The sequence below is a fragment of the Eriocheir sinensis genome, chromosome 9 (assembly GCF_024679095.1).
Source record: "Eriocheir sinensis breed Jianghai 21 chromosome 9, ASM2467909v1, whole genome shotgun sequence".
Classification (NCBI taxonomy): Eukaryota; Metazoa; Arthropoda; class Malacostraca; order Decapoda; family Varunidae; genus Eriocheir; species Eriocheir sinensis.
The window spans coordinates 15,080,733-15,096,996 of NC_066517.1; the positions used below are offsets into that span (position 1 = coordinate 15,080,733).

The 16,264-nt window shown below is 44.2% G+C and overlaps 1 protein-coding gene across 1 annotated transcript in view; it reads right to left on the minus strand.

The window, feature by feature from the left end:
- Positions 1-249: 249 nt before the first annotated feature.
- The window catches only part of LOC126996286 (uncharacterized), a 138,257-nt gene continuing 122,242 nt past the window's right edge, over positions 250-16,264 (minus strand). Inside the window, exons 8-15 of the mRNA XM_050856663.1 lie at positions 15,133-15,232; positions 14,855-15,030; positions 14,059-14,338; positions 13,390-13,521; positions 13,005-13,168; positions 12,688-12,802; positions 12,298-12,432; positions 250-8,988 (exon numbers count right to left, since the gene is read on the minus strand). Coding sequence (XP_050712620.1) covers positions 7,438-8,988; positions 12,298-12,432; positions 12,688-12,802; positions 13,005-13,168; positions 13,390-13,521; positions 14,059-14,338; positions 14,855-15,030; positions 15,133-15,232 — 2,653 coding nt within the window. The 3' untranslated portion in view covers positions 250-7,437. The remainder of the gene's footprint in view (positions 8,989-12,297; positions 12,433-12,687; positions 12,803-13,004; positions 13,169-13,389; positions 13,522-14,058; positions 14,339-14,854; positions 15,031-15,132; positions 15,233-16,264) is intronic.

A 16,264-nucleotide genomic window follows, 5' to 3' on the forward strand; every position in this document is an offset into this window, starting at 1 on the left:
GAGATAAGATAAAAATGAGATAGGAAGGTCAAGAGGGTTGATGACTGATGGGCAAACAGATAGACGGACCGACAGAGATTTGGAAGTGATAATAACTGATAAATTGAGAGGCGGAGAGTAAAAACGTGTAAAAGCGTGGATTTTGTCATTACAGAGAGAGAGAGAGAGAGAGAGAGAGAGCGTATACTAAGAAGAAAAAATCACTCACATATACATAAATAAAGCAGATCCAGGTAAATAAAATGCAGGTAAAGGTAAACCGATAAACCTGAAAAATATATATTCATGCAAACAGAAAAAAAGAGAAGAAAAAAGTATCAATACAATAACATAGCAACAGAAGTATGGATTCCACCGATATATACTACACATGAATCACAAGAAATAAAAAATAGAAGTTATGAACATGAACAAAAATATATTGCAGCCGATAAAACGAAACATCAGTAATAAATCTGAGAAAATAGCCATGGATAAAAAGAACATAATCGTCAAGAGAGCTGTCAAAAAATAATGAAGCAACAATACCCCAAAAAAAAGTGCTAAAAAGAAAATGAGGCCAGGAGGTTCCTTGCCAATAATCGAGACACACTAAAGTTCAAAATAAAACACCGCCAATATGTGAACGGTCTTGCCTGTGTGTGTGTGTGTGTGTGTGTGTGTGCGCGCCATGAACTTTATTGGCGGCGATGTGTTACTGGCCCAGATTAATATTTCAACCCATCTGTGAGGCTGATGTGTGTGGTGAGAGGCGACAGGTGGGTGAGAAAGGGAGGGGGGGAGGGGGGGGATGAAGGTTAGGGATATCAGAAAGAAAGGGGGGGGGGTGAAGGTAGGAGGTGGAGGGGGTACGAAGAAAGGTGTGTCCAGGTGAAGAGTGGATGGGCGGAGATACATAACTCTGTGGACGAATATCAGAAACGGGGAAATTGATGATACAGTGGAATTGGGGATGGAATGATGATGATGGAGGGTGGAGGTGGAGAAGAAGAATTATATAACCTTGTGTTGAGGTGAGGGTCGAAGGGTGGACAAGGACGTATGGATGAATAAATGAAGATAGACAGTTTGATAATGCGGAAGGGTGGAAGCGGGGGGGAGGGGGGGGATGAAGAAGCAGAGAGGCGGCAATTAATATAGATTAGATAAGAGGAACGTTAAGTGCATGTCTACGAATAAATAGAGCCAGCGAGATGGCTAATAACAGGGAAAGATTGCGGGATTGATGTGGTTTATGTGGAGGAGTGGAGCGCGTGTAGTGGATGGAGTGTTGAGCAGGTGTGTGTGGGGGGGGAGGGATGATTAAGGTGGAAAGGACAGGTAAGTGGTTTTCGGAGTGGAGTGGAAAATGACGTGGAGGAAGAGAGGAAGGGAGGTAAAGTGTGTGTGTGTGTGTGTGTGTGTGTGAACTAACAAGGCTGGCATGTCACGTAAAAGATGAATTATGTAGGTGAGAGGTAAGCAGCAAGATTCAGGTGATGTGTGGAGGGAAGAGAAGAAAGGAAGGGAAGGCAAGGCAAGGCTTATAAGGGAAGGAAGGGGAGAGGAAGGGGGCAGGACATGAAAGGAGAGGGTGAAAGAGGACTAACGCTTCTCGGAAATATTAATCATGCCGTCTAAATAATTAAGAGAAGCGTGGCAGCACCCTCTCTCTTTATGTGGGGTCAGAACCGTTTGGTCTGCCCATCGACTAATCAACCTCTAACAAAAGCCAGGAAAGATCAGGGGGAGCATAAGTGCCTCAGGACGATATTGATATGTGCCGGAATGAAGTATGGTAAATGTTGTTGTCGTTGTTGTTGTTCTATTTTTCATCTAGTTCGTCCTTGCTCGCACGTGTTCCAATATCGAGGAAAAAAAAATGCGACACGTGACAAGTTTGATTTGCTTTTCTTTCTTGCGTGTCAGACTTTTAGAATAATAGCATACACGAGGTTGAGTTTGTGTGTGTGTGTGTGTGTGTGTGTGTGTGTGTGTGTGTTGCGGTGGTGACGGTGGTTAGGTAGTAGGCATAGTGATGGTGGTGATGGTGTGTTGAAATGCTGGAATATTGTTTGGATTGAGGAGGTAGGACTATATGAAGGGAAGGAACATTAATAGTGGTGATGATGACGATACAGATAATGAATAGGCTATATACTGTGGTGGTGGTGGTGGTGGTGTGTGTGTGTGTGTGTGTGTGTGTGTGTGTTGGGGGGGGGCGGTAAAAAGGCGGTGTTTGTGTCCCTAGAGAGAATAACAACACAAATACTACCCGCATTAAACTCGTCCAGCTTCTACTAAAACATGATGGAGGTCACGTACACATCGCAACTAAATTTATACAAGCCGAGCACGAGGACAAACAAAGGTCTCTCGGATAAATTACTCGAAGCTGCTGAAAGAGAGAGAGAGAGAGAGAAAAAAACAAAAACAGAACAAGAAAGGAGTGCAAATAAGCTTCTCGCATGGCTATAAACGTGTATTGATCAGTGTAATAAGCATGTAAGGGAGGGGAAGTAAGTGATGGAGGGCATTGTGGATCATGGTGATGGCGGCAGTGATGAGAAAGGGGGGGGGGGGGGGGGCGGATGTCACTGCTCTGATGGATGACCTGGACTCACGTCAATAATGGTGAGGCCAGGTATGCGTCTCCAGGGCTTAGTGAGGGGGAGGCAAGAGCTGGGCGTGTCATGTGCAAAATGACCTGGATATCGAACCCTGTCCACCTGTGAGGCAGGTAAACTGTTCCAAGTGAAAAATAAGCGTTTAGACAGCCCTCGTGCCAAGGCCTCGGTTGTGCTTGCTCATGAAAGATGCAAAAGGATATAACTCCGCACGTCACCAGGCCGCCGACAACCTGGGGCTCACCTTACCCTGCTGCTGCTGCCTCCGCCCTCCACCTAACGCTAGCACAACGCGAGGGAAGGTGGTAGGCCAGGCATGATACGCCAAGCACGCGAGATAGTATAGAGCACACTGCGGCACGCAATGGAAGGGATGGGAAGGGAAGGTACACGAGGGTTTCTTTCTTCGTTTTATTGTCAAAATGGTAATGTCGTACAAATAGTATTGAATGGCATGTCATAGAAAATGGGATCTTTAATGGCAGATGAAATCGCGCTGACCAGCCCTTCTGATGGTGGCGGCGAGGCGGCGGCGGGCTGGGGCGGCGGGGTTGGGTGGGGACGAGCCCCCGCCAGGCCTAGCCTCGCCATGCAGGGTCACCCGTTCAAAAAGATCACAAAAGGTTTTCACGGAAGTGTGTTAGGGGCTACGGAGCCATGAACCAAACGTGTTATGCATCGCGAGTGAAGGATGGGTGGCCAGTGGGCGACGCTTCATATGATTACCTGTATAGGAAGATAGCCTAATACAAGGTGGGCGAGGAGTCCCGCCCACCACTGAGAACCTGACGTGCTGCTCTTCATTATAAAGTTCAAAGGAAATCTTGCCTCTTCGAGAAACCCACTGAAGAAAACTATGAACATGACAATACTGCTCGTTGGGAAAACCATTACATGAAAGGAAGATAGCCCATGAATTTTATCATGCAAATTGCTAAAGAAAAACGGTGGACGTGAATTATTGCACTTCCTGAAAAGCATTAAAACAAAATAACATATAATCACCCAAACTGTAACGATGCTCTTCCGGGAAAGCATTAAAGAAAATCAATGGATACGACCTGCCGCCCTTCATAAAAAATAATTAAGGAAAACGATGAATATTATCCGGTATACTGTTCCTCGTAGTGACCTAAGAATAACGTCAGACGAAAATCATGTAAACAGACAAATTTGGATCGTTTCTCATGAATTCGCCTTCATAAAAACTTGACCTGGCTTCGAGTGAATACTATTCCGAGAAAAAAGATGGATACCTTAAGACAGAACCACGAATATAAACAACAAAGCCAGGGTTGGGTGACTTAAGAGACATCACGAGGGAAAAGAATGACCGATAATAACGTATATTACAGAAAACATAGTAGAGAATGAGTGACGTGAGCATTTTCTATTTTTCTCTCTTACTATCGGTGATCCATCACAGATCGAGACACACCATCAGTCGGGCCTGGCGTTACCAAAAAAAGAATATCAAAACAACATTCATATTAAGGCTCCTCTTGCGGCACCCGAGATCGACTCGTCCAAGACTCCAAAGCTTCACTACACAACCTCTAAAACAACAATAACAAAAAAAGCTTCATCCATACTTCCAAACACTCCCAATAAGGGTTTGGAAGAATGGACGCAACCCTCAGCGGCTGACGTGAGGGCCAAAGCAAACCCCACACTGAAGGAAAGACGGCGCTCCCACAAGAAGCCCCTCATGGCCAGTTACAGTCCAACAGACATTGTGATTAGCGCCCAAACCAAACCAAACCATATTCACCCCAATGATTGTTATTTTCACTCAATACCAGATACTAATAAAGAGATTTCCCGTGTAGTTTCCTAAAATACCCTCCATTTTATATCAACGCCAAACACGAGGAGTTTTCGTCGCACTTTGGTTGGGGAGCTTGTAAACTTTCTGTATTGGACTGTAAAACTGGCCCTCAGCCTTAACGTAACCACAATGCCCTCGCCTTGACCTAGGAGCTACATGCGTGACCCCACAACACCTTAGACACCACCTAGGAATACAGAAGCGGGACCCTAGCGTGGCCACCTCTGCCCCAAACGCGGGGTGTCGCCTACCCTTAGCCGACCCCCGGCGTCAGGTACAGATCCTGAGTTTTCTCATTTTAAGAACTAGAAATAACACGGGGAGGAAAACCTAGAGTACAGATATAACGTGTGATTAAATAACATACTGTCAAGACACAACAGGGGGAATGTATGTATGCGTGTCTACCATACCAAGGCAAACAAGAGAATACAACTACGGTGATTACAACAGAATAACGTGTATGCGACGTGGCTGTCCCGGTGACGCTGCCTGGCAGGTCTGACCCGCCACAAGACTGTTTGATGATTGATCCAGGACTGTTACGTGAGAATTCCCAAAAATAGCCAATATGGTATGATAATCATGGGTGTGTGTACGTACCGATCTTGTAATCAATCGCCTGTCACATGGGCCAGGCAAGGGGTGCGGGTCATGAGGAGACTAATCAATTCATGTTCCAGGGACCACAGAGGACACAATGCCCCTTTCTGACACAATTTATGGTCACCAGACGCAACACCACTGCCACGAAAACGATAACAAAATGATAACACAATAAGACACTCACTTCGCCTCATCCACACGCTTACTAACTCCAGCCTGCGTTATCAACATTCTTTTTACCTTACACTACGTAATATAGATGTCATGGTATTATTATTATAACTTTTTAGGAATACAGCTATTGTTGCCTACGTTTTAATGGGGGGGAGGGAGGTAAGAACAGTCTGATTACCTTTGAAAATACATCATAATGCAGGGACTGGAAGCACTTCTATCCGACACACAGTAATACACGTCGGGAAGCGGGCAGCCTATCATTTATTAGTATTAGTATCGTTATGGACTTCCTAAACCTACGATCTTTCAAATTGTCTCGGAACATAAATTTCTAAGAGTTCGTACCCAGCAATTCAGTCGAGGCGAGGCGATGGCGGCAGAGAGGGGAGGGGGAGAGGGCGATGGCGGCTAGAAATTAATAATGGCCATGGATTGTTTGAGTTCAGTAGCTGCTATACGTCACTTTTTAAACAGACTTAAAAAGGTATTAGCCTAGTGTATGTTAGTATGGACTGGTTATATCGTATTTGTACACTTTATGAATATTTTTGGGGTTCTGAAAGTCAGGGGGTTGGCGTGGCCCTGTTAGGTTTGCATTTATATTGATTTATATAATTTGCACATCCCTCTCTCTCCCCATCTGAGCACTCACCATAATGTATACGTATACCATTATGCAATTATGGTAGTCAGCATGAGGACCACCGTGCACCATGGCAGACTACTTCAATACTGAATTTTGCTATTTTTTTCGTGGAAATTAGCAAAGAGATAAAATAATGGAGGTTTAAACTGAAAAGGTAGTACTTAGCGTGTCAACTGAATTATAATCTCAACACGCAAGTCTTCACCCTCGTCCTATTTCGCGCATTACTTTAAGCTTCATGTGACACGAATACCATCAATACTTCTTCAGGCAGCTTCATAGGTTTCTACTTTTCTTGCACACACGAGTACACGCAATGGTCACTATAACAAAAGGCTCAGCTCACTACTTTACTCTGCCCTCAGACCGTCGGTATTCTTCATTCCTACCTACTCATGTTTCTCCGTTTCTTCCCCTTACACACACACACACACACACACACACACACACATTGAGAAAAACAAAGGATCATTGTACCAAAATTAAATACTAACCCAAGTAGACCAAAATGATGATGCTCTTAGGGTACATTTTAACATGCTACGTGTTGTGTCAGCCAACACACTCTTCTACTGCAGTCAGAAGCACACTATTTGTTTAGCATGATAACCTTTGAAAATATCAAAATACCTGCACAATTCACAATTCACAGGGTATAATATTCAGCAGCCTTAAACTACACACTTACAGGATTGTAAAACCACATAATGGGGAATTCTAAAAGAGGATTTCCGTTTGTGACAACCTAAGACTGAAACCGGATTTTGTGAATTTCAACCAATTATTAAAGAAGAATGCTGAGTGAAAGTAACCTATAACCTGCTAATGAGTCTGCATGTTGAGTGTAATGCGCAGGTGTGTGGGTAGACAGGTGTGGAGGGCAGGGCAGCCAGGGCAGGAGGAAGTAATGGAGACACACAAGACAAAGAGCAGACATGGTGAAGGCGGGAATGCTTCATGTGTGGTGAAGTGTTTTGGCACAACACAGGACATGCTGCCCAGCCACCCACACCGGCTACACCATCACACCTCTTAAATCAGCTCCTTTGGCCTTGAGCAAGACAAAGATGTGTAGTGTTAACCTAAAAATATTATCACAAAGCAAGAACATTGGTGTTACTGACTAAAATTAGGATTAGTTACATAACATAGTCTAGTTGGTAGGTTGTTTCCGGAGAAAATAAATACCCATTAAATAAAGGCATGTGAGTGGGTAGTGCCCCAATGTGGTCCTGCACCAGTGTATCACATCTCTTGCACTCACTATCTCCTTGTTATCAAAACCATCCGAGTGCAAACCACGTCACAATACTGGACTTGTAAAATCTTAGATTTATATATATATGATCTATGAAACATTACAAATTTGTTGGCACAAAGTGGATGATGAACCCTCGCATCTGAGTAAGACGGAAACACTGTTGTCTCCCAGAGATGTTGTGTGCCCAGCAGACAATTCCTTTAGGGAGAAACAGCAACAGGACCAGTCAGCTGCACCACAAGAATTACACAGTAAAAAACCCACCCAGCTATGCCTACAGTCCTTGGCCCAGTCAGGCCAGCAGAGAGGACCCTCACACCCATTCCTTGGGCTGACTCTGGCCGGAGTGACAGGAGTGTGTGGACGAGTGGACACTGACAGTGTCTGCTGACTCTGACGGAGGGAGGATGGAGGCAACGCTGCCCGAGGGACTGGCAGTGATGAGTGAGAGCTTCTCCCGGAGACGCTCGGGCACTGACGAGTATGAGTTCGTCTTGGATGATGGAGGAGAGGTGGAGGAGAGTCTCCGCTCTGCCACGAGTGTGGTGCGGCGGGGCCTCTCGGGGCAGGTGAGGCGCCTCTCTTTAATGGGACTGCTTGCCTGCCTTGGGGTCTTTTCAGGACTGCTGAAGCGTCTCCTCTTGTCGGGACTGAGCCCTTCATCCAGCACTGAGCGCTTCCTCTTGTCCGGGCTGGCTGGCGGTCGGTTGTACGCCTCCATGCTGATGGACCTGCGATACTTACTTGCCCCAAAGTCACAGTCCAGCCCCTCTGGACTAACAGATTTGGTGACCCTGAGAGAGCTGTGAGTACGTGCTCCCCTTGGAGAGCTGATGAAGGCCTCGTTGACAAAGCCTCGCATGGGACTGGCTCTGTTGCTGTCCCCAGCAAGCAGTCCCCGGGTGGAGCCATTCCTCACTCCACTCATCTGCGGACTGCTGTTGGTCCCACCCAGCACTGCATTCACCGAGCTGAGGGAGCCATTGAGGGAGCCCATCAAAGACCCATTGACAATGGGCTTGGCTGTCTTCTCTTCATCAGCCAAGAACTTATTTATTAGCCAGTTGCCTTCACCCAGCTTGTGGTGCTTATCAGGACTCCTCACTTTCTGCCGCTGTTTGTCTGGACTGGAAGTTCTGCGTGCTTTGTCAGGACTCACCGAGCGATTCCTGGATTTCCTGCGTTCATCCTCCAGACTGGAGCGCTTGTTAGGGCTGCGGGATTTCCGAGTTTTGTCCTGTGCCTCTGCTCTTCGCTTCTTGTCTGGGCTGCGACTGCGATGGTGATTCTTGCTTGGTTTTGATTTGGACTTTTTATCATTGCTGCTCTTTGATTTCCTTTTGTCAGGACTCTTGCCCTTGTGTTTGTCTGGACTGAGGGACTTGGGGCGGAAGGCCTTGAAACTAATGATGGAGAACCTGCTGGAAAGTCTGCCCTTGACCCTGGCCTCCCCACCCCCAGTGGCCCCATCCACTGCCCCTGGGCCACTCTTCTCTGAATCAGTTGGGGACGTCACAGCACCATCAGGACGACGACTTGGCTTTTTGTGTGGCCGACTCAGCTGGCTCTTGGCCACCCGCTTGGCCTTGGTGGCAGCTCGACGCACCTCGTTCACTTTCCTCTTGAATGGCAGGTTGGTCCGCACCACCGTTGGGTGCACTACATGGTTGGTCACTCCCTCTGCTGTGCCGTTAGCTGTGGCACCGTTAGCTGTGGTGCCATTGGCTGTGGTTCCATTGGAGGTGGCACCACCAGGCGTGGCAGTAACAGAATACTGCAGTGCCCCAGAGTTCTTGTGTTGGATGGTGCGATTCTTAAGCCTGACAGTCTCGGGTGTCTTCCCGAACACCTTCACAATGGCCACCTGAAGGGAGAGGAGGAAGGAGGGTGAGACAAGGAAGAAGACAAGTATGGACCAGTTGACGGTTGTCCAGTGTATAGCAACTGAGAATAGAAAAAATACTACTACTAAAAATCAGTAATTAAATAATGAATTTAAAGAATCATAAGATATATTGTACATGAGTTAGAAACTGGGGGGAAAAAATGGTGGAGCGAATCTTTCATTGAGAAAATTAAAACTTAAAAATATGTATATTAGATACTATTGATAGAAAGCAGTAAGTACAAATTTACTAGGCAATGCTACTGAATAATCCTTGACAGCATTATTCATTTCATGAGGTACCCATAAATATACAAACTTGACAATACTTTTTGGGGGAACATTTTAAATCATATGTTGTTACAGTGAGAAAGTTGGCCTCAGTTGTCACTACTGCATGTTATGATGTGAACTATGTGTAGTAATTCTCACTATGATACTACAATGATAAAACTTTCATCATAATTGATTTCAAATCACTTTAAATCAGATATAAAATCTACATAAATGCATGGGACACTCAATTCTAAATATACAATGAAGTTAATACTTAAACACATTTTTTCAATGTATAGTGAGCTAAATACAGCTGCATTGTTACACTAATCATAAAACTATGGCTAAAGGAGGCTTGAAGGCCTTAATTGTTGACCCTTCAAATAGAATTAGGCTACCATACGCATACAAACCTTCCACATCAAGTGTCTTTTTCACGTCAAGGTCAATATCAGTCTCCTGAGATGCCTCACTTTGGCTGTCATACTTAGAAGTGTTCCTCGTCTGTAACATGCACAAAACAAACATGCAACACCCAGAGGCAAGATGATTCTCATGACAACAGCCCACAGCAAGACAGCTGAAGTGAGCATCAAATGATTCAAGCAGTTTTAAATCCCAGAATTGTGACATGCAATGCTAACCCATAAAAAAATAAATGTATTAGAGTTAATGGAAGCAATCTCCAGAGATGAAGAAGGAGACTGCAGGTGATGCAGGATAAAGCAGCTGTGATGGTATTACCATGGCTTGCAGTGGTGACTAATGAGCAGGTAAAGGAAGGTTTTGTGAGTCATGAAAAGTAAATACAAAAATATGACAGCATTGATCCCAAGGATACAATATAATATGAGTCATCAAGAGGGTTGTTTAGTATTATTTTACCATTAGTTTTGTTCCCATACATACATCTAAATGGTGATAATGATGATTATGATCAGTTAAAACTGTATGTAGAACTATATTAAGGTAATTACAAATGAAGACAACAATTGCATTACCCACTTTGCTTTCAGGACTGTAATTTTTGCTGATTTTTTATATTTTTAGGGGGGGGGGTAGGGGGGCTGGAGGGCATCATAGGTTCATGAGTTGGGGGGGGGGAAATGAGCAAAGCAGGCATGTGCAGGGATGGGGAACTTTTTTGAAAAATAAGCGCTCAGGGTCACTTTTTGGCCGATGTAGGAAACATTGGGGGTTATATTAGCCCCCCCCCAGAAATTACGGCCCTGGCTTTATGATTAAGGGTTGAACTCCCAATGGTAAATCCATATGACCTTAATACTGCTTTACAGATTGATATTGGCATCAGTGCCATCTATTTTCTCTACTGTGTGGAATTCAGCTGTGATATTGCTTGGATGAAGTAACTGAGGCTGAGTGATGCTGCAAGAATAGGAGGAGTTGAGGGATAGATAGGAAGAACAGTGGAGCAGAGTATAAAAAAAAGAACATATAAGGAAGATTTGTGACACATGGTTGCTTAAAAATAAAAAGAAGGAAGAACAAATTGTAAAGGAGAAGTAAACAAGTGACAAAAATGATGAGAAGAGGTTGAAAAGTGGGGGAAGTGATGGTCCAGCAGCAGACATCCTACCCATAAGAAGAGAAGCCACCAGGCCCTGTGGACCCCACTGGAGGTGGTCCTTGAGGTAAGAGGAAGAAGGGCAGGAGTAGAAGGGTTCAAGGTCTACCTTGAAAGTAGGATCCATTGTGCAGATACCAAACAAAGGCACCTGTAAAGGTCACAGTTGAGGAACATGTGACAGACTGAAGCAAGGTTTGGCAGGAAGTAAATCACCTCAATTGTTTTGTCTTGCCACATAAGTGTTCTTGCCACTGAGGGCCAAAGACAAAGCACAAGACCACACTGTCATTAGGATTCAGAGTATTCTCGCAGACAGCCAACCATACTCCACAAGTTATCATGAGGCTCATGTCTATTATTGATGTGTGAGCAACTGATGGCCAAGATCAAAGGAGACTGTGCTGTGTTCATTCCCTGAGTAAGATGACACACTTAGGGAAAGAGCAGCACAGCACAATTGATGCTGTGGTCACAACATACAGCAGGGAACAACAATTATTTTCATGTATTACAGCACATCAAGAGGTTAGGGACAGCATAACAAGGGTAATGAAAAGGAAATAGTTATTCACAAACACCATAAGAAACCATAAGGAACAAAAATCTTGAGAAGTCAGTATAAAAAAATAAATCATTTAACCACTAGAACATACATGAATTAGTAGGCAATTCTTGGTTCTTATTCCCCTCCAAAACACGACATGCAAGATGTTAATATCAGACAGCATCAGACTTGAATACAAGCACAGCCATATCGTTACATTCATGAGTCAAACCTCCCCAAGCTTCCATGCTGCCATGCTCCTGCACACACTGGAGGGCAAGTCATTCTGGGTGTCAAGGAAACAGTCAGGTACCAAAAGTTACATATCTAATATCTTACCTGTTCAGTTCCTCAGACCAGAAGTTCTCAGTATAAAAATATATTTGCTATAACTAGTGAAATAAAACAAATAGAAAAAGGTACCTCAACAACTGCAACCTGCATAACTATATTTCAACACTGACTATTCTCACTAGTACCTAAAACCTCCAGACAGGGGTTGTAAAATTCCTGGGAATTTTGAACTGGGAAACTTTTCATGGGAATTTTCAGGAATTTTCAGGAACTTTGAGACTTGAGATAAATTCACAAGTTTGCCTGTGGCACTTTTTTTTCTTTTCTTAGACAGAAAATATGATATTCGGTTTCCTTTTCTAGATTGCCACAGATTAATAAAGTAAATTTTCATTACAGGATGTTTGTAAATTGAGGGCCACCTATAGTTCTAGAAAGGAATAGAGGGAGGAGATGTTATGTTATAGAAACTGGAAAAATGACATGAGACAAAAGAAAAGCACTAATGAGGAGCAACTGATGGAGCATGAGAGAAGAATAAGTGGTAGAAAAATGCGAAAGAAGAGTTATGGCATGACAGACTTACCAGGAGCACCATGACAGCGAGCACCACGAAGAGGACGGCATACCAGTGCTGCAAAATCCATCGCTGCAGGTTGGCCAGAGACTCGTCGCTCAGCAGCAGCCCTCGCAGTGTTGCCAGAGGGCCCGACGGATCCACCTGTAGAGCCAGAATTTGATGAAGGATGGAAGATGCAGTTTACATTACTGAACTTAATGGTAGATGGGAAGACTTGGTCCATATATCCAATGAGTTTTTGTACTTGGTGATGGGTGGGACGACAGTTTCTATACCTAATGAATTACTAAATATATTCAGTTCCATTATATGAGAACTGCAAGAATATGACAAAGTTCAGCAGTAATCCATTCTACCATGAACATGAAGGATGGAAGGAGGATGAAAAGTACGCACCTCTCTGCACTTCTTGAACACATCACAGTAACCCTTGTAGTTGTTGCAGGGAGTGCCGGCCTTGGCGTACATGTCTGGGATGTCGTAGGGAGGCTTGTTCCACTCAAAGGAAGACCTGAGGACACACAAAAAAGGTTACAGGGGTCTTAAGACAATATGCAGTCACTATCTACAGTAACATTTTATTTCTAAATTGTTATGCAATCTTGAAACTAATGAAAAATTGATGCAATACATGTTACTGCAAACTATCAACAGCTGAAGGTTTTATAATAAAGTGTAAACTTTTAATGCTGTTTGTCAAAAGTATTACTCACATGCATGGACTATTCTCTCCTGGCAGTTTGCAGCAAAGTTCGCAAGACTTGGTGATTGGGTCGCCTGGGTGCCTCTCACACTGGCAAGACTCAAGGCCATATGCCAGGCAGATGGAGCCACTGCACTCACCCTTGTAGCACACAAACTCCTTGTTGCAAATTGTCTGTGGAAGGTCAAGGTTCATTATTTTACATGCACTAATGGCACTCACACAGTCACACAGGACACACTTCATAAAAACTACAAAGATGGAAATGATGCATAGTTCCTACACTTCCCACCCCCTTTCCTGTCTTTTTTCTCCCTCATTTACCTCCTACCTTCACTCACTCCTTCACTCACTCCTTCCCTCCCCTCTACACCCAGCAGTGCTATCACTGTCACCTTGTTTGGCTTGTTGGTGGATGGGGGACACTCTGGCCCCCTCCCATTGCAGAAGGATGAGTCCCGACACCCATTGTCATCCCGGCACTTGTCACCTTTCTTCATCTGGCAGTTGTGAGTGCAGCACGGCCCCTGGAGACACAGACAAGTGAGAAAATGGCACTCTATTCAGCCCAAGATGGATGACTTAAAAATTATATCCACAGATTAAGTATTTTGATAATGTTTGACTCAGAATGAGTCAATTTTTTTCATTTAGCTACATGCATAACTGCATATCATCTGTCTCAAAGACCGACACTCATGACAATTCATTAGATATCTTAAAGAATCAGTTATCTTACATAAGAAAATTTTAAGATGAAAGTGAAAGTCTCCCTTACCCCCTTAAAACAAGTACACCATTTCTGTCAATATAATTTATTACATAAAAAAATATTCATACTTTTCATTATACAATCTTGATCATCCTAATTCAAAGAATAGGACCATTCTGGAATTAAGTATTCATATATACAACAAGTTCTGTATACTATACCATATAAAAAAAATCAAATTACACCAAATCAAATCAATTGACATAACCACCTGTGACCTTTTACAGCTAAATACCAAGGTTACCTGCCACCCTGTATGCCTGCATGATAAGGCTGTGTGGTCATGGCTCACCTGTGATGGAGAGCAGACCTTGTTGGGGCGCAGCGTGCAGGGCGTCTGGTACTTCTTGGGGTTGTTCTTCATGGGGAAGCAGCATGGTTCATCACAGTCCTCCTCCCAGCCACAGTCACATTCTTCCCCTATCTCCACCACACCATTGCCACATATGGCTTTCTGAGGCTCAGTGAAGCAGCCCTTGGAGTCCCGGGCCTTGGAGTTGAGGACACTGTTGATCTGTCGTAGGGAGCACGGGGAGAACTTGTTGTTGTTCCTCTTGTCCCCAGATGTGGCCCTGAGGTGTGGGGGAAAAGTGGTGTTGAAGGGCTGGTGGAAAGCATATTATGAACACACCGGTTGAGGGATCACTAGAAGATATATAACTTATGTAACATTTTAAGTTATCGATGAGGTAATTAGTTTTAAAGCATCTACATCAAGGAAAGTAGAAAATTATCTATGGCTAATATACTTCAAATGACTAATGGAAAATGATAACAAGAAGCAGAAAATTTGGCAAAAAATGCTAAATAAAAAGAGTAGGATAATTCTTAATCTTACACAAGAAACGTTGAGCTCCCTCTTCCCACTCTAATGATCTTCACAAAACCTGGTCTTCAATTATCTTCAGCTGTTTAGCTTCCTTTCTCTGACGTGGCACAATGAATAAGTAATCCCCCCAAAACGAAACTAAATAAGCTGACAAAACATTATATCCTGGTACACAGTTCAAACACCTTAGCTTTCTTCTAGTAAAGCCTAATTAACCTCCCTAACTATCTCTTTTCTTCATCTCGTTGGCTTCCCTCACCTTGCAAACATGATGTAGTTGCCGTCCTCGCCACCAGGAGTGCAGCGCGTGTCGGACTCAGGGTCATGCGGGCTGCCAAAGTTGTGACCAATTTCGTGGGCAAGGGTGACGTGGCTGACGGCAGGAGGCACATGTTTCCCATAGTTGAGGAGTGTTACGATCCCTGTGTTGAGGCTCTGCAGAGAAACAGGAGTTGATTGTTTGCTTTGTGTTTGTACATGTGACTAAAATCCTGCACGGAACTCAAGAACCTCAACAGGCAAATGATCTTTGCGTACCTTCAGGCTCCCTCTGTAGTGTCCATTCTTCTCACACACTCCTCCAGCATTCTTGAGGTCCCCTGTCCATGCCAAGCCAAGAGTCCCGCCTTCAAAGTCCCTGTGGGTGAAGAAAATGATGAGTGAGTGTGATGGATGTAGGAATGGAGATAAGGGGGAAAGGACAGGAAGCAGATGGGCATGGTTAACTTGAGGGAGAAGAGGCCCAAGAATAGAGAGGGATAATGAGGGAAAATTAGGGCAGAAAGGAGTGTAGGTAGTAGAGGAGGAAACATGGAAGTATAAAAGAGCAGGCAGAAAAAAACGTGCAATGAAATTTTAAAAGGAGTTGATAATTTTCACACTAACTACTCTTTTTTCCAGTGTTAAGACGTTGAGACACTCGGCCCATTATTCATACAGCTGTGGCCTCGGAGGTGATATAACTTTCACAGCGCGTTGTTGCACTTGAAGTCCCTCCCCATGAATCTGAGCATGATATTAGTTTTTTAACAGGCAAACTAACAATGCTTTATATGGCTCAGGTCGCTGCTGATAATGACCCCAGGATCCCATTTCTAAAGAGGAATTAGGAGGGTGAGAATAAGGAGGAAGAGAAGGAGGAAAGTAGGTCAATCATCAGAAAAAAGGGAAGGAGAAGGAAGGAACATAATAAAGGAAGGAAAGGAGAAGGAACATAATAAACATGGCCAAAGGGGAAGAAGGAAGGTGGAAGGGATGGACAAAAGGAAGGAGGAGTAGGAGTAAGCAGGGAAGAGTGTTGAAGGTAAAGAAGATGCAAGGTGGTATAAATATATTGATGGAGGAGAGCTTTAGGACGGAGATAAATGGAATAGAGAAGCATGCATTGGAAAGGAAAATAATGAGGAAGAGGAAATTATGGGAGTAAGAAGGGGAGACTATGAGAGAGGAGTGGGAGAAGGGGAGTATGAGAGGATGAACAAGAGGGAACTGGAGGAGTAGGAGGAGGAGGAGGGCATGGAGACTATAAAAAGGTAGGGGAGGAAAGGAAGTATGCACAAGGGAGGGAGGGGAGTGTGGAGGGAAAAGAAATGGATGTGAGGAGTGTTGATTACAGAGGAGAAGGAGGAGGAGGAGGAGGAGGAGAGACAAATAGATGGGAGAGTAAAAG